Source organism: Mauremys mutica, chromosome 13, assembly GCF_020497125.1.
Source record: "Mauremys mutica isolate MM-2020 ecotype Southern chromosome 13, ASM2049712v1, whole genome shotgun sequence".
NCBI classification, from domain to species: domain Eukaryota; kingdom Metazoa; phylum Chordata; order Testudines; family Geoemydidae; genus Mauremys; species Mauremys mutica.
Window position 1 is genome coordinate 31,619,331 of NC_059084.1, and position 22,516 is coordinate 31,641,846.

A 22,516-nucleotide genomic window follows, 5' to 3' on the forward strand; every position below is an offset into this window, starting at 1 on the left:
TTCTTATTGAAACTGTAAGCTCCTTCAGGCAGGAACTGTTCCTTCCTCTGTCTGTACCACACCAATGACATGTTAGCACTCAGCTATAACAATCACAAACTATGTCTGACCATGTACATGCTACATTCAGGGACCTTAATGGGTTTAGATGCATAAAAGACTTGGTATGTCACTAGCTGAATAATGGGAAATCATTGAATACACTGTTTTCAACTTACACCACATCCGTCTTCCTCATGTAACCCCTCTTTCCTTAGCTGTATTTTCTCTAAGGGACGCAGATAAGGACTGTCCCAACAAAACCATTCATCATATCGGTGGTTCCAGCGTTTGAAATGGATAAGCACTTTTCCTTCTTCATAGTCAATTTCTTCAATATGAGCTGGATACCTATGCAAATAAAGAGTTCACTAAAATAACTCTGGTTAAGAATAAAATAAGATGCCTCAAAAATCAGTAGGATGATTACAATATAAGGTCATACATATATCTAGTTGTTCTGCTGACACTAGTAAAAGTGGGGAAAAAATGATGCTTTTCTAAGTCTATAACTTAGAAAAGTTAGATGCCTGCAAGTCACCAGGGCCTGATGAAATGCATCCTAGACTACTCAAGGAGCTAATAGAGGAGGTATCTGAGCCTCTAGCTATTATCTTTAGAAAATCATGGGAGACCGGAGAGATTCCAGAAGACTGGAAAAGGGCAAATATAGTGCCCATCTATAAAAAGGGAAATAAAAACAACCCAGGAAACTACAGACCACTTAAACTAACTCCTGTGCCAGGGAAGATAATGGAGCAAGTAATTAAGGAAATCAACTGCAAACACTTTGAAGGTGGTAAGGTGATAGGGAATAGCCAGCATGGTTTTGTAAATAACAAATCGTGTCAAACCAATCTGATAGGTTTCTTTGATAGGATAACAAGTCTTGTGGATAAGGGAGAAGCGGTGGATGTGGTATACCTAGACTTTAGTAAGGCATTTGATACGGTCTCGCATGATATTCTTATCGATAAACTAGGCAAATACAATTTAGATGGGGCTACTATAAGGTGGGTGCATAACTGGCTGGATAACCGTACTCAGAGAGTAGTTATTAATGGTTCCCAATCCTGCTGGAAAGGTATAACAAGTGGGGTTCCGCAGGGGGTCTGTTTTGGGACCAGCTCTGTTCAATATCTTCATCAACGACTTAGATGTTGGCATAGAAAGTACGCTTATTACGTTTGCAGATGATACCAAACTGGGAGGGATTGCAACTGCTTTGGAGGACAGCGTCATAATTCAAAATGATCTGGACAAATTGGAGAAATGGTCTGAGGTAAACTGGATGAAGTTTAATAAAGACAAATGCAAAGTGCTCCACTTAGGAAGGAACAATCAGTTTCACACTTACAGAATGAGAAGAGACTGTCTAGGAAGGAGTACGGCAGAAAGCGATCTAGGGGTTATAGTGGACCACAAGCTAAATATGAGTCAACAGTGTGATGCTGTTGCAAAAAAAAAAAAAAAAAAGCAAACGTGATTCTGGGATGCATTAACTGGTGTGTTGTGAGCAAGACACGAGAAGTCATTCTTCCGCTCTACTCTGCGCTGGTTAGGCCTCAACTGGAGTATTGTGTCCAGTTCTGGGCACCGCATTTCAAGAAAGATGGAGAAATTGGAGAGGGTCCAGAGAAGAGCAACAAGAATGATTAAAGGTCTTAAGAACATGACCTACGAAGGAAGGCTGAAAGAATTGGGTTTGTTTAGTTTGGAAAAGAGAAGACTGAGAGGGGACATGATAGCAGTTTTCAGGTATCTAAAAGGGTGTCATCAGGAGGAGAGAGAAAACTTGTTCACCTTAGCCTCTAAGGATAGAACAAGAAGCAATGGGCTTAAACTGCAGCAAGGGAGATTTAGGTTGGACATTAGGAAAAAGTTCCTAACTGTCAGGGTGGTTAAACACTGGAATAAATTGCTTAGGGAGGTTGTGGGATCTCCATCTCTGGAGATATTTAAGAGTAGGTTAGATAAATGTCTATCAGGGATGGTCTAGACAGTATTTGGTCCTGCCATGAGGGCAGGGGACTGGACTCGATAACCTCTCGAGGTCCCTTCCAGTCCTAGAGTCTATGAATCTATGAATTAAGCAGTCTGTAGTGGTACCGAGACCTGAAGATATGGGAACAGCCTTTTCCCATAGTTTCTCTATTTTTATGTTGTTTGTTTTATGTATAGCTTCTACAAACAGTAAAATGAAACATCTCTTCTATCCAAATAAACGTCTCACTATGTTTTATCTCACTGTCTTTCCAACAAAGGTAGCAAGACAAACACAATTTTGGGATGCCTCTTCAATCAATAGGGCTAGTACTCAGAGACAGCATACTGGACTAAACTGGATCATGCATCTGGTCTAGCAAGGCAATATCTACATTTGTAAGTATACAAGTTTGCTAACTGTATTAAAATACATATCTGATTGTGCCTAGCTTACCAAGTGATCCAGATCGCTCAGTATCTATGACCTGTCATCATCATTTACCAATCCACCGATTTGTGTCATCTGCTGGTTAACTAGGCAATAATTTCATATTTCCTTTCAGGTTACTGATCAATACTGAATAGCACTGAGATAGAGCTAATCCCTTTGATACATCCAACTAGATGCACCTTACTCAAACTCTCAATAAACAAGCTTTGAGATTTATCAATTAGAATTTAATTCATTTAATAGAGATACTGATTTTGTACATTTTTTAAAAAAATCAGGATATAATTATAGAATCAGAACTGGAATGGACCTCGAGAGGTCATCTAGTCCAGCCCCCTGCACTCAAGGCAGGAATAAATTATCTAGACCATCCCTGTCAGGTGTTTGTCCAACCTGCTCTTAAAAATCCCCAATGATGGAGATTCCACAGCTTCCTTAGGCAATTCATGTAATAAATAATGAAGAAATAGATCAATTATCTAACAGAAAAATATATTACACAAGTTACCCTTACACCATTCAAACTTGTAATCTTGCCAACCAATCTGATATTGTACTTTGACATGAACCTATTTTCAAACACAATAAATTTTTATGGATTAAGTTTGAAACCAGCAGTTCCACTACTTTGCCCAGCATTGGTGTCATGATAACCAGTCTATCATTATCCAAATCATTTCATTATAAATTGCTTTATGTTCTCATTAACGTTTATGCATTGTTTAAACCCAACTTTACTCAACCTGCACCTCTCATATACCTCTAATTTCCCACAATGACAGCCTCATAAATGGTGAAGTATCATTCTGGGTTCAGTATACAACTCCTCATCAATTGACAGATCAATTTCAAAAGAAATACTGGATTGCAAGTGGGACCACCCAACAATTATTAGTAGTGACGGAACCTATCAAGGACTTATCAGCAACACATTAACTTTAGGCAGACCTCTCACTGCAACTACCATTTAACAGCCTGACATATGTGCAGACAGGAAACTCATGGATATATAGACTACTCCTGTTTTTCCCAAGGATAAATTACATAATTTCTCAAACTGGTCCCCCCTAGTTGCCACAATACCCTTTCTATCCAATAACTATATTTGACCACGTGCCAGTGCCAAGAGAACACAGCCTCAATGTTGAGATTTTGGATATGTACCAACATCTTTAAAGGCTAAACCTCACTGACATAGTTAAAAAGATACTCAAGTTTTAAATCTCTCCAAGACCAAATTATAGTTTCGGAAGCATTCAAAGCTGTTACCCAAGGTTTTCAGAACCCTCAACAGGGGCAACTTAACTATTTCACTCCAGCAGCTCTAAAGTATAAATCAACAGGAACTCAGCAATTCTGTCTGATCAATGAGTAATGCAAGTAAGCATGCTCTTGTCTAAACCTGCAGTTTATTAGATATAAGTAGGGCTTATCAAGCAATTAAAAAATTAATCGCGTGATTAATCGCATTGTTAAACAACACAATATTATTTATTTAAATATTTGTGGATATTTTCTACATTTTCAAATATATTGATTTCAATTACAACACAGAACACAAAATGTATAGTGCTCACTTTATTTTTTATTACAAGTATTTGCACTGAAAAAACTAAAGAAATAGTATTTTTCAATTCACTTAAGAACTGTAGTACAATCTCTTTATCACAAAAGTTGAACTTACAAATGTAGAATTATATACAAAAACAAAACAATGTAAAATTTTAAGCGCTGGCAAGTCCACTCAGTCCTACTTGTTTTTCTGAGCAATTGGCTGAACAAGAAGTTTGTTTACATTTGAGGGAGATAATAATGTCCATTTCTTGTTTACAATGTCACCTGAAAGTGAGAACCAGCGTTCTCATGGCACTGACTGGCATTGCAAGATATTACATGCCAGATGCGCTAAGGATTCATATGTCCCTTCATGCTTCAACCACCATTCCACAGGACATGCCTCCATTCTGATGACGGGTTCTGCTTGATAACAATCCAAAGCAGTGAGGACCGACACACATTCATTTTCATGATCTGAGGCAGATGCCACCAGCAGAAGGTTGATTTTATTGTTTGGTGGTTCGGGTTCTGTAGTTTCCGCATCGGAGTGTTGCTCTTTTAAGACTTCTGAAAGCATGCTCCACTCCTCGTCCCTTTCAGATTTTGGAAGATTTGTAAATCTTGGGTTGAGTGCTGTAGCTATCTTTAGAAATCTCACATGGGTACCTTGTTTGTGTTTTGTCAAATCTGCAGTAAAAGTGTTCTTAAAATGAACAGTATGTGCTGGGTCATCATCCAAGACTGCTATAACATGAAATATATGGCAGAATGCAGGTAAAACAGAGCAGGGGACATACAGTTCTCCCCCAAGGAGTTCAGTCACAAATTTAATTAATGCATTTTTTTTTTAAATGAGCATCATCAGCATGGAAGCATGTCCTCTGGAATGGTGGCCATAGCATGAAGGGGCATATGAACGTTTAGCATATCTGGTACGTAAATACCTTGCAAGCTGGCTACAAAAGTGCCACGCAAATGCCTGCTCTCACTTTCTGGTGACATTGTAAATAAGAAAAGGGCAGCATTATCTCCTGTAAATGTAAACAAATTTATTTGTCTTAGCAATTGGCCAAACAAGAAGTAGGAATGAGTGGACTTGTAGGCTCTGAAGTTTTACATTGTTTTGTTTTTGAGTGCAGTTATGCAACAACAACAACAAAAATCTACATTTGTAAGTTGCACTTTCACGACAAAGGGATTGCACTACAGTACTTGTATTTTTCAATTCACCCCATACTATCTTTTGTTTATCATTTTTACAGTGCATATATTTGTAATAAAAAATATACACTTTGATTTCAATTACAGCACAATATATGAAAATGTAGAAAAACATCCAAAATATTTATTAAAATTTCAATTGGAATTCTATTGTTTAACAGTGCGGTTAAAACAAATTAATCGCGATTAAATTTTCTTCAAGTTAATCGCGCGACTTAACTCTGATTAATCGACAGTCCTACATTTAAGCACACACAAACATAAGCAATAGGTTTAGAACATCCCAGATATTTTCCTAACATCTGGAATGCTACTGAGTAATTAACAGCAGGTTCGCAGTGGGTCGTTCCTTACTCACTGGGGAGAAAGGGTATCGGGAAAAATGTCTCTCAGGATAGCTTCAGAGGACTGCTCCAAAGTACGCTCTAGTAGCTAATCTTTTATAATTAACTTCTACAAAACAAATAGCTCATAATGACACCTACTATATCACCACTTTTCTAAGCTTGAGTAAACTTTTAATATCAGAGGCGTCTAAACTCAAGGTTTCCCCAACCACCAAGGTTTTCAGACTTAGTTGTTCACTAGTCTATCCCCTCCTCCAATTCTGATTAGCAGAAACTGTAGCTAGTTTTGACCATGCTTCTGAAAGCCTGTCTCCAAATTAACCCTTAACTATGTGGTATTCTATTTCATTACTTCAAGGTGGCTGAATGCACATAATATGGTTGCAATTAGCTTGATCACATTCTGGGGTATACACACCCCTCAAATCCAGGGCAAAAAAGCTACCGGGGCATCTGCATCAGCTATGCTTCAATGGAGAGGAAAATATAAGTATACTTCTTCCAACAAATTATACTGGAAGAAAAGAAACTCACCCTTGCGAGAAAAAGCATATACCAGACCCTAAAAATACAATCCTTTTAATGAAAAGCCTATTATGATCAGAACAACTTCTTGTTCTCCATGACAGAATTCTTTATGCACAGAATCAAACAGCCTACACATAAGAAGAAAATATAAAACTCTAGCATACAGTATCAAAGTAAGAAAGATCTGCTACTATCACACCATCATCGTGGCTTTCCCCTTAACCAATTTAAAAAAGAAATGGTTACTCACTGTCACTGTGGTTCTTTGAGGTATGATGAAGACATATATTCCACTTAGGTGTGTGTACACCCAGTGTGCTGGAAACAGAGATTTTTCCCTAACAGTACCCATAGAGGAGCGGTGCTCACGCCTTGTGGCTGTGGCCCCTCCCTTGGCTATATGAGGTGGTGCCACTCTAAGTTCTCTGTAAGCCACCCCTCCCCCGGCCCCAACTATGCCGCAGCCCGGACCCACCCATGGCCATGGAGTACCTACCCCAGCCGTGGCCCGTCGCAGGGCAGCCCACTCTGAACCTAGCCCCAGCCAGACTTGCAGGGTCCAGGCGAGGGGCGCCTATCCTGCGGCCCCAGCCTTGTAGCTGCCGCGGCAGGAAGAGGCACCTCTTCCCCAACAGCCCAAGTCCTGCTGTGGGGAAAGAGGGCTGCAGGGAGTCCTCTCTCCCTGCTGTAGGCCCGGAGCACCCTTCTGCACCCCAAACCCCTCATCCTGAGCCCCACCCCAGAGCCTGCACCCCCAGCTGGAGCCCTCATATCCCTGCACCCCAACCCTCTTCCCCAGCCCTGAGCCTCCTCCCACACTTCAAACCCCTAGGCCCCAGCCCCACCACATGAATTTTGTTATGTGCACCGATATAAAGGTGATGTGTCAGTTCCTTCACATTAAAAACCCATGAGAGGAGATTCCAATTGAGAAGGGATGGAGCTTGGATTGTGGAATATACATCTGCATCACATCTCGAAGAACCAGTTACAATAAGTAACCATTTCTTCTTCTTCGAGTAGATGCAGATGTGTGTTCCACTTAGATGACTGACAAGCAGTACCCCAATCTGGAGGCGGGGTTCAGAGTCCACTGAAATAAGGATCACAGGACTGCCCTCCTAAGGCCTGCGACCGCTCATGCGATTACTGCATCTTCCAAATGGTCTGTAAATGTACTTATGGATGACCATATGGCCACCTGGCAAATGTCCAGTAAGGAAACATCACTGAGGAACGCTTTCAATGTCACCTGCGCTCTTGTGAGGAGGAATTGCCACAGCTCTCTCATACATAGCCCTGATACAGGATATTATCCATCTAGAGATGGTCTGGGCAAGGACCACTTGGCTTGCCCCTTCATGCAGTCCACATGACATGAACAGGCGAGGCAAAACACAAAACAGTTGTTTTCCTGTCTAGATAAAAGGTCTATCTCCTGACATCCAGAGTATGGAGGTGCTGTTCTTCTGGGGAAGAGTGCAGCTAAGGGGAAAACACAGGTAACACGGTGTTTGAAATGAGTCCCAGATTATCGAGCAAACACAATGTGGTGTCAAGTGGGTGAGATCCTCCTCTCTGGAGCCACCCTTCAGTAACCAGTCAGTGAGGTACAGGAAGATGTGATTCTTCTTCGAGTGATTGCTCCTATGCATTCCATGTAGGTGTGCGCGCCGCGCATGCACGGCTCTTCGGAACATTTTTACCCTAGCAACTCCGGCGGGCCGGCTGGGCGCCCCCTGGAGTGGCGCCGCCATGGCGCTGGATATATACCCCAGCAAGCCCGACCGCTCCTCAGTTCCTTCTTACCGCCCGTGACGGCCAGTTGGAACAGTGGAGTGCTCTTTTACCTCCACAGCCCTAGCGTTTCTCCATTCTCCTCTGTACATAGTTGGTTAACTTAGTTTAGTAGTTAGATTAAATGAATAAATTTAGTTAGTTATAGTATAGTAGGGGAATTAGAGGGGTTCGCCCCTCTTCTTCCACAACCGGTGCGGGCTCATGCCCAAGGCACCGGGGTTTAAGCCCTGTGCGGCTTGCCAGCGGCACATGCCTGTGGGAGACCCGCACGACTCCTGCCTGCGCTGCCTCGGGGAATCTCACAGGACAGATAAGTGCCCGATCTGCACGGCGTTTAAGCCGCGCACCAGAAAGGAGCGAGACTCTCACCTCAAGCAGCTCCTTACGGAGGTGGCACTTCAGCCTCCCGCGCCGTCCTCGGCGCGCAGCGCACCAGCGGCACCGAGCCGCCCCGGTACCGACGCTGCTAGATCTGCGCAGACGGCACCGACGTCCCGGCACCGTTCCCTCTCTCCACCGAGGAAGCGGAAGACGGCGCACTCGGCTCCTAAGCCTCCTGCTTCGGGACAGCTTACCCAGCCATCACCGGCACCTCCGGCACCGGCTGTGGTAGTGCACAAGCCGTGCACGGTTCCGTTGACTCCGGCACTTCAAGAGCCGTCGAGTCCGGTACCTCCCTGCTCCCCGGTGCCAACCGCGGTCGAGCTGCATCTCCCGTCCACGCCCGAGACATTCTCGACGGCGAGAGAGCTCATCGAGCTCACAGAGGCACCGAGCCTCCGGCCCCCGGCACCGCCGGTGCGGGCTGTTCAATCAGCGGGCAAGCCGGCCATGATGCGGCCCCCTTCCCCTGACGGACGGGATAGACGGCGCTCCAGGACTCGGTCTCGCTCCCGGTCCCGAAGACGGTCACCGTCGCGCCGCTCCAGGTCCGGGCACCGCTCTCCATCGCGGTACCATTCACCATCTCGACGCCGGTCGCAGTCCCGGTACCGCTCAACATCGCGGTACCGGTCGCACTCCCGGAGACGCTCCCGGTCCCGATCACCGTCCCGTCACCACCGCAGGAAGTCCGAGTCCCTGCACCGGTCCCGGCACCGTGACTCCAGAAGCCGCTCCCGGCACCACCGGTCGAGATCCCGGTCGAGCTCCCGGCACCGCGGCAGTCGATGGTCTCGCTCGCCATCTCGGTACCGCGACGACCGGCACCGACCCTCGGCACCGTCCGGGGACAGGCTGCCAGCTTCGACGGCGCAGTCCGTCGGCGCAGTCCGTCAGCGCCTCCGCACCGCCGTGGCCATCCCGTCACTCATCGGTCGCTTCGCGGGCAGACAGCTATGGCCATCTCCAGGCGGCCCCGCATGGACAAGTCCACGGGGCACAGCGGTGGGGTTTTTGGGTCCCCTGGGCCCAATACGAAGATCAAGGGCTACCTTGCCCTCAGCGGACCCTAGCCTCCGAACGCAGAGTGCTGGACGCCACTGTCAGCAGGCCACCCCCATCACCGGGTGAGGCCCAGTTACCGCCTGATCCCGCGGAGCATCCACGGTCCAAGTCAGCTGCCCACCCCATCGAGGACCCACCTGCGGAGGCAGTGGTCCAAGGTCTGTCCTCGTCATCTTCACCAGACGAGGCGGTGGCGGGGGCTTCTACGGCAGACCCTCCGCCTATTGACTTGCGGGCCCACCAGGACCTTCTTCGCCGGGTGGCGAAGGCTTTCGACCTACCAGTAGCGGAGGTCACTGAGGACGAGGACCCGGTGACAAATGTGATTGGAGCGGAGGCTCCAGTGCGGGTGGCCTTGCCATTCATCCGCACTATCCAGTAAATGCCACTACCATCTGGCAGTCACCGGCGTCCGTCCCTCCCACCGCCCGCGGTGTCGAAAGAAAGTACTCTGTCCCCTCCACGGGATACGAGTACTTATATACCCATCCTGCACCAGACTCGCTCGTGGTCCAGTTGGTCAACGACAGGGAAAGGCATGGTCAGCCAGCCCCTGCGCCGAAGTCCAAGGAAGCGAGGCTCATGGATCTATTGGGCGGAAAGGTCTATTCGGCAGGGGGTCTCCAGCTCCGAATCGCCAACCAGATGGCCCTCCTCGCCAGATACACCTTTGACAACTTGGTGTCCCTGGCGAAATTCACAGAGCTGATCCCAACAGCCTCGCGCCAGGAGTTCACGGCCCTCCTGGAAGAGGGCAAGAAGTCCTCCAGGTCCTCCATCCAGGCCGCTCTAGACTCCGCGGACTCAGGTGCTAGAAACCTGGCCTCAGGAATAACCATGAGGCGCATCTCCTGGTTGCAGTCCTCCACGTTGCCACCGGAGGTGCAGTACACCTTGCAGGTCCTACCCTTCGACACTCAGGGTCTGTTTTCTGAAAAGACGGATTCCAGAATTCAGACCCTGAAGGACGGTCGCATAGCCATTCGCACTCTGGGTATGCACACACCGGCTACCCAGCGAAGGTCCTTTCGGCAGCAACCCTACCGGCCCTTTAACCAGCGTAGGTCGCGACCCTACAATAGCAGGCGTCCCGGCCTGAGTCGCCGTAGACCGTCGGGCAACAGGCACAACCAGGGCCAGGCGCCTTCCAAGGCCCCTCAAGGACCCAAACAGGCCTTTTGATGGGACGCCCGAGGACGGCCCATCAGTCTCTGTACCGGATCCTTCCCGTTTATTTTACAACCGCCTTTCCCATTTTCTTCCGGCGTGGTCCCAAATAACATCGAACAGCTGGGTGCTTCGTACAATCCAGTCTGGTTACCGCCTTCAATTTGTTTCGCCCCCTCCTTCCCACCCGTCTTCCCTGTCTCTCTTCAGGGACCCCTCTCATGAGCAATTCCTCCTACAAGAGGTCGAGACTCTGTTGAGCTTGGGTGCCATAGAGGAGGTGCCGCACGACATGCGGGGCAGGGGATTCTATTCCCGATATTTTCTCATCCCCAAGGCGAAAGGAGGTCTTTGACCCATATTGGACCTCCGGGAGCTCAACGCGTATGTGCTCAAGCTCAAGTTTCCCATGGTCACCCTGGGGACCATCATTCCCTCCCTGGATCCGGGAGACTGGTTTGCCGCCCTCGATATGAAGGACGCGTACTTCCATATCGCGATTTACCCTCCCCATCGACGCTACCTGCGTTTTGTGGTCAACGGTGCGCACTACCAGCTTGCGGTGCTACCCTTCGGCCTGTCCACCGCTCCGAGGGTCTTCACCAAATGCATGGCAGTAGTTGCTGCAGCCCTCCGCCGTCGTCGCATTCATGTATACCCATATCTCGACGACTGGCTGGTTCGCGGGACATCCCTTCAGCTGGTAAAGGACCAGATGTCAGAGATACTATCCCTGTTTCGGTCCCTCGGCCTTCTTATCAATGCCGAGAAGTCCACTCTAGCTCCATCACAGCGGGTGGAGTTCATCGGAGCGGTCCTCGACTCCATTTTGGCCAGGGCCTGCCTCCCACGCTCTCGGCACCGGACGATGGTATCCATCATCCAGGACCTTCTCACCTTTTCCACGACGACGATTCGGTCCTGCCTGCGCCTTCTGGGCCACATGGCGTCCTGTACGTTCGTCACGGCGTACGCGAGGCTCCGCCTTCGCCCCTTTCAATCTTGGCTGGCGTTGATATACCGCCCGCACCGCGACTCAATAGACATGGTAGTCACCGTCACAAAGCCGACACTTGCGTCGCTCAGCTGGTGGCTGAACCCGGAGGTCGTGTGTGCAGGAGTCCCGTTCCGGCCTCCTCGCCCATCCGTCACCTTGACCACGGATGCCTCGGCATTGGGATGGGGGGCTCACCTGGGCGACCTTCACACCCAGGGTCTCTGGTCCCCCCAAGAGCTCGCTCTCCACATCAACGTCCGGGAGCTGCGAGCGATCCGACTAGCGTGTCACACCTTCCACGCCCGTCTGCAAGGCCGCTGCGTGGCAGTCTTCACAGACAACACGACGGCAATGTTCTACGTGAACAAGCAGGGCGGAGCCCGCTCCTCCCTCCTCTGCACGGAAGCGAGGCTCCTGTGGGACTTCTGCGTGACCCACTCCATTCACCCGGAAGCTTCATTTCTTCCAGGAGTGCAGAACACGCTGGCCGACCATCTCAGCAGGTCATTCCTCTCACACGAGTGGTCTCTTCGCCCGGATGTGGTGCACACAATTTTCCGGAGGTGGGGGTTTCCCCAGATAGACCTGTTTGCCTCCAAGGAGAACAGGAAGTGCCATCTGTTTTGCTCCTACCAGGGTCGCTCGCCAGGCTCCCTGTCGGACGCATTCCTCTGCTCCTGGACGGATCACCTCCTCTATGCCTTCCCTCCGTTCCCGCTCGTACACCGAGTGCTACTGAAGCTTCGGAGGGACAGGGCCCACGTCATACTCGTCGCTCCGGCCTGGCCGAGGCAGCACTGGTACACCCTGCTGCTCGAGCTCTCCGTTCGGGATCCCATGCCCCTCCCGTTATGGCCGGACCTCATTACGCAGGACTTCGGCAGGCTCTGTCACCCGAATCTACAGTCCCTCCATCTTACAGCTTGGTACCTGCGTGGCTGACCCATGCATAGAGGGACTGTTCGGAGGCAGTACAGCAAGTCCTGCTAGAGAGCAGAAAGCCTTCCACTCGCTCCACCTACCTTGCGAAATGGAAGCGTTTCGCGCTCTGGTGTGATCAACGAGGCCTCAATCCCTTCGTAGTCCCTATCCCTACCATCCTGGACTACCTCTGGTACCTTAAGGAGCAAGGTCTGGCGGTCTCCTTCTTAAGAGTTCACCTGGCAGCAGTGTCCGCCTTTCGTCCATCCATGGGAGGTCGGTCCATCTTCTCCAACCAGATGGTCTCCCGCTTCCTTAAAGGCCTGGACCGCTTATACCCGCCGGTACGGCATCCTTCCCCGACCTGGGATTTAAACCTCATTCTGGCCAAGCTGATGGGACCGCCCTTTGAGCCCCTGGCCACGTGCTCTCTGCTCTCTCTCTCCTGGAAGACGGCCTTCCTCGTCGCGATTACCTCGGCAAGGCGAGTCTCTGAGCTTCGTGCCCTAACGGTTAGTCCACCGTACACAGTCTTCCACGGAGACAAGGTGCAGCTTCGACCACACCCGGCCTTCCTCCCTAAGGTGGTGTCGGCCTTTCACCTTAATCAGGAGATCTTCCTCCCGGTCTTCTTCCCGAAGCCGCACACTTCACCTTGTGAGCAACAGCTTCACACCCTGGACGTCCGCAGGGCCCTCGCTTTTTATATTGAGCGGACGAAGCCCTTCCGGCGTTCGACCCAACTGTTTGTAGCAGTTGCCGACCGCATGAAAGGCGAGCCGGTCTCCTCGCAGCGGATTTCCTCCTGGGTGACGGCATGTATCCGGACATGCTACGAGCTTGCTCGCGTGCCACCATGCCGCCTCACGGCTCACTCGACGAGGGCGCACGCCTCGTCGGCCGCCTTCCTGGCCCATGTCCCCATCCAGGACATCTGTAGAGCGGCCACCTGGTCTTCTGTCCACACCTTCGCTTCCCACTACGCGTTGGTGCAACAATCCAGAGACGATGCAGCCTTCGGCTCAGCAGTCTTACACTCTGCCACGTCTCACTCCGACCCCACCGCCTAGGTAAGGCTTGGGAATCACCTACATGGAATGCATAGGAGCAATCACTCGAAGAAGAAAAGACGGTTACTCATCGTAGTAACTGTTGTTCTTCGAGATGTGTTGCTCCTATCCATTCCAGACCCGCCCTCCTTCCCCACTGTCGGAGTAGCCGGCAAGAAGGAACTGAGGAGCGGTCGGGCCGGCTGGGGTATATATCCAGCGCCATGGCGGCGCCACTCCAGGGGGCGCCCAGCCGGCCCGCCGGAGTTGCTAGGGTAAAAATGTTCCGAAGAGCCGTGCACGCACGGCGCGCACACCTACATGGAATGGATAGGAGCAACACATCTCGAAGAACAACAGTTACTACGGTGAGTAACCGTCTTATTCCCTTCCTGTTGAGATATGCCATGACCACCGCCATGCATTTGGAAAGACTCGGGGGGGGGGGGGGGCGGGGAGGAAAGCAGGGCAGAAGAGAAGCCAAACGAGAGAACAGTATACTGAAAGTGGTGTTCTCCTACCACAAAACACAGAAGTTTCCTGTGGCTTGGCAGAATGGCCACATGAAAGTACATGTCCTGAAAGTAAGGTCCAGAGCAACGAACCAGTCATTCTGAGACAGCACGAGGAGGATAGCCATTACAGAATCTCATGTACTTTGATTAAGTTGTTGAGGCCACAAAGGTCAAGAATAGGTCTCATTCCACCCTTGGATTATGGTATCAGGAAGTACCAGGAATAAAAAACATGGCCCAAGTGTTTCTCCACTGCTCCCAACTTCAAAGAGCTAACCTGCTCAACAAGCAGTGTCTTGTGAGAGAGATCCCTGAAGGAGGACAGGGAAAGAAGGAAGAAAGGGGGCATGAAGAGGAACTAGATAGCATAGTCTGATCTTACAGTGTCTAGGGCCCAGCTGTTGGAGGTAATTGAGTCCCAAGCATTGTAAGAGTGGGCCAAAGGGATGGGAGGATGGAGGAATGACTGGACCAGTGCTTTGGACAAAGGAGTAAAAAAATGGGCACATGGCCTATGCCAAGGGAGAGACGGAGGACTGCCCAAAGCATGCACCTGACTGCTTCCTCTTTTTAGGATCTATCCCTTTTTATAGGGTAGCCCATTTTTTTGGGGACAATGTTGCACAAAGGAAGACTGTGGGTGATATTGCTGCTGCGCCTCATAGTGGCATCTTTGCATGGACAGCATGTACACATCCAAGGACCTCAAGATAGCCCTGGAATCCCTGAAGGAATGCAAGGTTTCCCCCATCTTGTCTGAGAACAAGACTTAGCGATCAAAGGGCAAGTCCTTTATGGCTTACTAAACATCTAGGGCAACCCTGAAGTTTTGCAACCAGGAAGCCCTCCTCATGGCTAGTGCCAAGGCCATGACCCGGACCACGGTATCCACAACCTCAAGGATAGACTGCAGGGACTTTCTAGGACAAGCAGCCCTCTGCAGCAAACACCTCAAACTCCTCACATAACAGCTCAGGCAACTGCTCCTCAAATTTTGCCATGACTGACCAATTTAGGCAGTCATACTTGACCTGTAAAGTCTCTTCATTAGTAGGGCCCTCCCAAATTCATGGCCATGAAAAATGCATCACAGACCGTGAAATTTAGTCTCAGCCCGTGAAATCTGGTGTTGCATGCTTTTACCCTACACTATATAGATTTCACAGAGGAGACCGGTGTTTCTCAAATTGGGGGTCCTGATTCAAAAGGGAGTTGCAAGGGGTCACAAGGTTATTTTAGGGCAGTTGTAGTATTGCCACGCTTACTTCTGCTCTGCCTTCAGAGCTGGGTGGCCAGAGAGCAGCGGCTCTTGGCAGGCACCCAGCTCTGAAGGCAGTGCCCCGCCAGCAGCAGCACCGAAGTAAGGGTGGCAATACCATACCATGTCATCATTCTGTGCTTCTGCCTTCAGAGCTGGGTGGCCAGAGAGTGGCAGCTGCTGACTGAGGGCCCAGCTTTGCAGTCAGCAGCACAGAAGAGTGGCAATCCCATTCCAAGCCATCCTTACTTCTATGCTGCTGCTGGTAGTGACTCTGCCTTCAGAGCTGGGCCCCCAGCCAGTAGCCATCACTCTCCATCTACCCAGCTCTCAGGCAGCAGCACAGAAATAAGGGTAGCAGTACTACAACCCCACCCACCCCCAAATTCCTTTTTGGGTCAGGACCCCTAAAATTGCAACACCGTGAAATTTCAGATTTAAATAGCTAAAATCATTTTATGATTTTTAAAATCCTATGTCCATGAAAAAGACCAAAATGGACCGTGAATTCAGTAGGGCCTCTATTCATTAGCAATCCTCATCTGCAGGGACAATGAGGTATAGACCTTCCTGCCCAGAACATCCAACCGGTTGGAGTGTCTATCCTTGGCGGTAGACATGAACCTACTCTGCCAGGCCCTGTCATTTACCATCATTACTACCAGGGAGTTCTAGGCTGGATGGGAACAGAACCCCTGACATCCCTGCATAGGACCAAAGCAGCACTTCAAGTATTTCACCACCAAGGCCTGTGTACTCCATAGGGCTCTCATCAACTCAAGGAGTGCATCACTGATCAGGAGGCCAACTCTCCAGGACACGGCAGGCTGTAAAATGTGCACCAGTTTGTGTGTGTTCTCTTGGAGGAACTCTGCCTGGATGCCCAGGGATGGGTCTACTGGTAGCCCTGGATGTCCTCCAGGATAGAAGGAGAGGATGAACTCAGCAATATGGCATTGTCCAGCAACAAGGACTAAGATCTTGGCTGACCCAAAACCGGCTCTCGTTCCCAGGAAGACATACCCAGGAGGAGGACAATAGCAGTTCTGCGGGGAGGAAGACCACCGATGGCTGGCCTAAGTCTGATTCAGATCCACCACTGTCAACCTGGAGGATGACTTCAGCTTTAAGCGGGATCTCTGTGAATGAGGAGCATCCCACTGAGTCCAAGGCCACTAATAGGAGTAGGGCAGTGGTTCTCTACCCACGGCCAAATCAACACACAGCTGCGGCCCATGTGACATCCTCAGTGCCATACAGGTAGTATTGGATGCAGCCCACAATGGTAAATAGGTTGAGAACCACTGGAATAGGACATTGGTGACCAATAGGGACCAGGCCAGGGACCTCCGTCTCAACCACAGGGCATATGCCAACCCTGAAAGCCACACTGCTTCGCTAGTTGGCCTCAGATTTCATTAGGTGATGCAGAGCGGAATGATGACAACTCCAATTTTGAATCAGAGCCACAAGATCTTGGCAACATAAGCAGAGTGATGCCAATAGGCAGTCTGATTCATCTGTTGCCCAGAAAGAGGCGGGAATCAGTGCTCTCAATGAAGGTAGTATGAGCATACCAGGGCCACAGGCAGTGGGCGGTGCTGGAACAAACATCAGTACTGGAGCACTTGAAGGTGGCAATGTTTGGGGGGGGAGGGGGGAAGCCGCCTTGAGGTGTGGAATGCAGCAGGCCAACAAGAATCCCGGGCCAAGGTTCCCTGCACTGATTCCAGTACTGGCTCCATCCCCAACACAGAAGGGACGCATCCAGATGCAGCAACAACAGACACAAAGGTTTAGCGGCTTCCTCCATTGGAGGGGTCATAGGCGGCACAGCCCTGGGAAAATCCTGGACCAACGGTGAGGTTGGGACCAAAAGGCAGAGGTCTGCAGCTGCCTGGCATGCCAACAACATGGACACAATTGGTACCAGTAATTCCCTTGTCAGTACCACACTCAGACAACTGGAGGCCAGAACGAGAGTCAACGGTATGAAGTTTCTGCCCTTCCTTCTTGGTAACGAGGAAGATCAGCGGTACCTGTGTCATCCCACACACCAGAACTGGGCCTGTGCTGGTCTGCACTTTTCCTGGGGAAGCAGTCACCTGGAGCATCCCAGTCTTATGAGACCTCCTCTTTGGCGCTGACAAGGAACGGTGCCTCTGTCTCTTTGGTGAGGCACCTGTCCCAGAACAAGAGGTGGGAGTGCTCTCCGAGCCCGAGGGCGATCTTTGGCCTGAGGAGGGCCTCTGTACCAGATAAGGCCGTATGGCTTGTTCAAACAGGTGCTGTTTGAGGCGAAGGTCCAGCACCACCTGATCCCACTTTTTAACAAATTTAAAAATTAAACAGTATTCCTTAAGGTGGGCCTTGATGAGACAAAGCAAGCACCCCGTGTGGGAGTCACTGTCTGGGAGTGTTTGAATACTGGTAAGGGCAGCACCAGGGAACACTAACTACCCACTAACACTAAGTAACTGACTATATACACAACAACAATAAACTAGGCTATGACTAAATGAGAGTTTGTGAGACTACAACCACACACAACTCCAACTCTCATCGCCATGGGCAATAAGGAACTGAGGGAGGTCAGGGCTGTCACCCACTCATATAGCCAGGGGAGGGGCCACAGCCATGAGGTGCAAGTGCTGAACCTCTACGGGTACTGCTAAGGAAAACGCTCCGGCACGCATAAACACCTAAGTGGAATTCACATCTGTATCTACACTAAGAAGAACCACAAGATATCTTCAAATTATTGGAAACTTTTTTACAAGCTGTTATACACAGCAGAAAAAAAAATGGAGGTCACAATGCTACATAACACTTTGGGACATTCACCTTCTACAATTTTCTCAAATAGAGAGAGATGTTCGATTAGGAAGTGTGGTCAGTTAGGTGTGTGAGCGCTTTCTCCATCTGCTGTCCCAGCCTAGCACAGACAGTTGGTTCAGCAGACCTCGACAGTACTACCCAGAAAGACCATAAGTTTGGCAACAAAGGCACTCAGCCAGACGCCCTGTGGCAAGAAGCTCATCCCGCAGGAGCTCTGCTGTCCCATAGGCCACACAAAAGGTTACAGCAAGGTACCCCAACATTTATAGACTGAAACAAACAACTTACCTATCACCTTATGCGTTTCATGACATTTGATTGTTACTCCCTTTGTATCATGCTCCAGGTGTCTCAGGCAAAACATCCTCTTATTTGGTGTTCAGTCAGGATGTCCTTGGGCTATTTTTTGGAGTGTGTTCTCACATATACCCAGTATCTGTTACTTCTTAGGAGTGTGCCTATGTTTTAGCAACACTAGCAATACTTTTGCCAATGTCATACGTCGGACAGTGAACTTGCAAACATCTACTTTAATACATGGCCTAACTTTGGTTCATAGCGTCTGGTTCAGGCCTCAGCTCATGTGCTAGGCTCAGTGCTCCAGGATCTCTCCCTTATAGGAAGCATCCATGGAATATTTACTGAAACCCAAACTAAAAAACTGCCAACAGCTAGATCTCTCAGCCTGCATAGCGCTCTCTCAAATCTATAAGATATCTCAATCACTATGACCTGTTTGGCAGAAGACCACAACAGACATTGATAAAAGGTTTGTACTCTAGAGATACACAATTACTCCTACCCCACCACCCAAGAAGAATAAAGATGTTCTATCTTGCTCAGCCTGAAGACTCTTAAATACAGACTTCAAAGTCAACACGAACATTATCAAATTCATATTTTACCTACCATCCTCCATCTCAATCAAGCAGGATTCATGAAAGGTGGAATGACTTCTGACAAGAACTGGAAAATGAATCCCTTCATCTGTCATGTCCAGATACACACAAGAGACCTTCCTACCAACTGAGAATCATAGAAGATTAGGGTTGGAAGGGATCTCAGGAGGTCATCTAGTCCAACCCCCTGCTCAAAGCAGGACCAACCCCAACTAAATCATCCCAGCCAGGGCTTTGTCAAGCAGGCCTTAAGAACCTCTAAGGATGGAGATTCCACCATCTTGCTTGATAAACCACTCTAGTGCGTCACCACCCTCCTAGTGAAATAGTGTTTCCTAATATCCAATCTAGACCTCCCCCACTGCAACTTGAGACCATTACTCCTTGTTCTGTCATCTACTCCCACTGAGAACAGCCCGGCTCCATCCTCTTTGGACCCCCCTTTCAGGTAATTGAAGGTTGCTTTCAAATCCCCCCTCATCTCTTTCCTTTCTTTAAGGCTCTCTGCTCATTGTTTTCCAGGGGAAGCTCACATTGCTGCGCAACACCAAGACAGATGGCAGCTTCCTGGTGCACCACTTCCTCTCCTTTTATCTCAAAGGTACGTGAGAAGGTGGAGCTCTGCAGAGGTGTGACTTGCATCGCCCTGGTAGAATCATCCAGCCGACACATGAACTATATCTGATGGGTGCCAAAAGTGTTTCAGTAGCGTCAACTAGCTCTTAGAAACTTTTGGTAAAGAATTAATTTTATCAAACGGTGACAGTGTGTAATAAACCAGTGTCTATAACTACAACATACATAAGTCATCTGCCTTTGCTTAGAGAAAGGGGTGGCCTTGTTTGGTGCTCTCTCCCCTATTTGGCACCAGTACTCGTAGCAACAAAGGTCAGACATTTTGACGAGACAGGCATACCAGTATCATCCATTAAACATAAGCTCATGTATTTCCTGCACATGGCAGAACCAGAGTGCTGCCGAGAAAAGGCTGGCTGAAGACAGACACACAGATAAATGAATTGCACATTAAACACCTTAACTTTTATTTTTTTTAAACAAACTAAAAGAAATTTAGTCTACTGAGCTACCTTTAGAGAACATTATGGTTGCATGATTAGGCAAGCAAAGCTATAAACATCACAAATTTCAAGATGACAACACAACCTTTACTCTGCTCCTTGTGCACATGCATTATAACAGTCTTAAATTACATGACCACATACTTCTCAAATACTACATTTGAACGTCAAACAATCTTTTCACTACAACTTTAGATGGATACACAGCATCCTGCGGTAAGGTGTACTATTCTATATAAAAGAGGACAATCATGAAAGTCAATTGAAATAAAAATGCAATAAAACATGCTATAAAATGAACATATACTGTAGCATCTGTAAGCATTTAAGTGAAATTGTACATTAACTCTTTCAGTAGCTATAGTACTATAAGTGGGTGTTTCATTAATACATCTCTTACTCTAAATACACTTACAGATTAACACAAATACTTTTGCCTCTGAATCAAAATTTTTTGTTGTTTTATGCAAAAAAGAAAAAAAAAGTGTTCAACTTACCTGTACTTGTCCAATTAGAAATTTGAAAACTTTCTAATCAGTAGCACAGAAATGAAAATTCTCTAGGCAAATTCTCATTTATTAAAAGAAATTTAACAGTATTATGAATCTGCCATAACTGACTACAAGGTACTATTAAACACACACACAAAGCATGTACTCTAGGGATATTTTATTCAAATCTAATTGCAAGTACATCCAGTTCTCAGCAAAAGTAATATTTTAAAATTATTAAGGCCCTGGAGGATAGCTCAAATTAATACAAATTACAAAACAGTTACACTTCTACATAAAACAGTCAAAATCGTACATGTACAATGCAAAAGCTTGTGAAATACTAACAAAGTTACCGTAGCTGCATGCAATAGAAAAGAAACTACCTCTTAAATCCTTCATTTGAACGCTGATAATTTTGTTAAAAATACACAGCTTAGGAGAAAAGAGTAATTATATAGAAAAAAATCTCAAAGCCAAATCTTTGCTGATGCTAAGCATCCGCAACTTTTGCAGAAGACAATATGATCTGCACAGAAAAGTTAACAAGTTTAATATATTTTGTGGTGGATGTATGTTAATGCTGCTGTTGGAAATGCACTTACATTTCCTGACCATTTTAATTTTTAATGTGGACTTGGGTTGATGTGCAGGGTGGGGGTAACAATCAATGTACAAATCCAAGAGGCATTAGTACGTTTATGTCTAATTGTGCCTCACCGATCTATTAGAATTCTTTGATAGAGTCAACAAGCACACAAATGAGGGTGATCCAGTCCATATATTGTACTTGGACTTTCAGAAAACCTTTAATAGTTTTTGCCAGAAGCTGGGAATGGGCATCAGGGAAGGGAGCACTTGATGATTAGCTGTTCTGTTCATTCCCTCTGGGGCACCTGGCATTGGCCACTATCAGAAGACAGGATACTGGGCTAGATGAACCTTTGGTCTGACCCAGTATGGCCGTTATGTTCTTATAGTTCTCTGCAAACATCTGCTCAATGTGCAACATCAGTCAAAAAAGCTAACACTATTAGGAACCAATAGGAAAGGGATAGATAAAACAAAAAATATCAAAATATAAATCAATGGTATGCCCACATCTTGAAAACTGCATGCAGTTTTGGTTCCCATATCTCAAAATAGATATATTAGAACTGGAAAAGGTACAGAAAAGGGCAAAAAAAGTGACTGGGGTATGGTACAGCTTCCATATGAGGAAACTGGGACTGTATCTTGGAAAAAAGACAACTTAGGGGAGATATGATAGATGTCTATAAAATCATGAATCGTGTGGAGAAAGTGAATAAGGAAAAATTTACCCCATCACATAAAAAACAGTTACCCACCTTTTCGTAACTCTTGTTCTTCGAGATGTGCTGCTCATGTTCATTCCATTCTAGGTGTGTGCGCGCCCACAAGCGCAGTTGTCAGAGATTTTTGCCTTAACAGTATCCATAGGGTCAGCTGTGGCGCCTCCTTAAGTGCCGCGCTCATGCATCGGTATATCAGGCACCGCCAGCCCTATGCCCTCCCAGTTCCTTCTTGCCAGCAGAGGGAGGGGCAGGTGGGCAGGTAATGGAATGAAAATGAGCAACACAGCTCTAAGAGCAATAGTTACAAAAAGGTGGGTAACCGCTTTTCTTCAAGTGCTCATGTCGATTCCATTCTAGGTGACTCACAAGCAGTGTCCATGAAGGTATGCTTGGAGTTCATGGTTGTGCAGCTTGCAGCACTGCTCTGCCACAACTAGCGTCATCTTGAGCTTGCTGAGTAAGTGCATAATGAGACACAAACGTGTGGACAGAAGACCAGGCAGCGGCTCTACAGATCTCTTGGATTGGAATCTGCAACAGGAAGGCCGCTAATGACGCCTGTGCCCTGGTCAATGTGCCATAATGATTCCCAGCGGAGGCATGTTTGCCAG

General features: G+C 47.9%; 1 protein-coding gene across 5 annotated transcripts in view; it reads right to left on the reverse strand.

The window, feature by feature from the left end:
- The window catches only part of PHF20 (PHD finger protein 20), a 193,130-nt gene that overhangs the window by 138,986 nt on the left and 31,628 nt on the right, over nt 1-22,516 (reverse strand). For all 5 annotated transcript variants that reach the window (XM_044985270.1, XM_044985267.1, XM_044985269.1 and 2 more), the window contains one exon: nt 219-390. In XM_044985270.1, the coding sequence (XP_044841205.1) occupies nt 219-390 (172 nt within the window). The remainder of the gene's footprint in view (nt 1-218; nt 391-22,516) is intronic.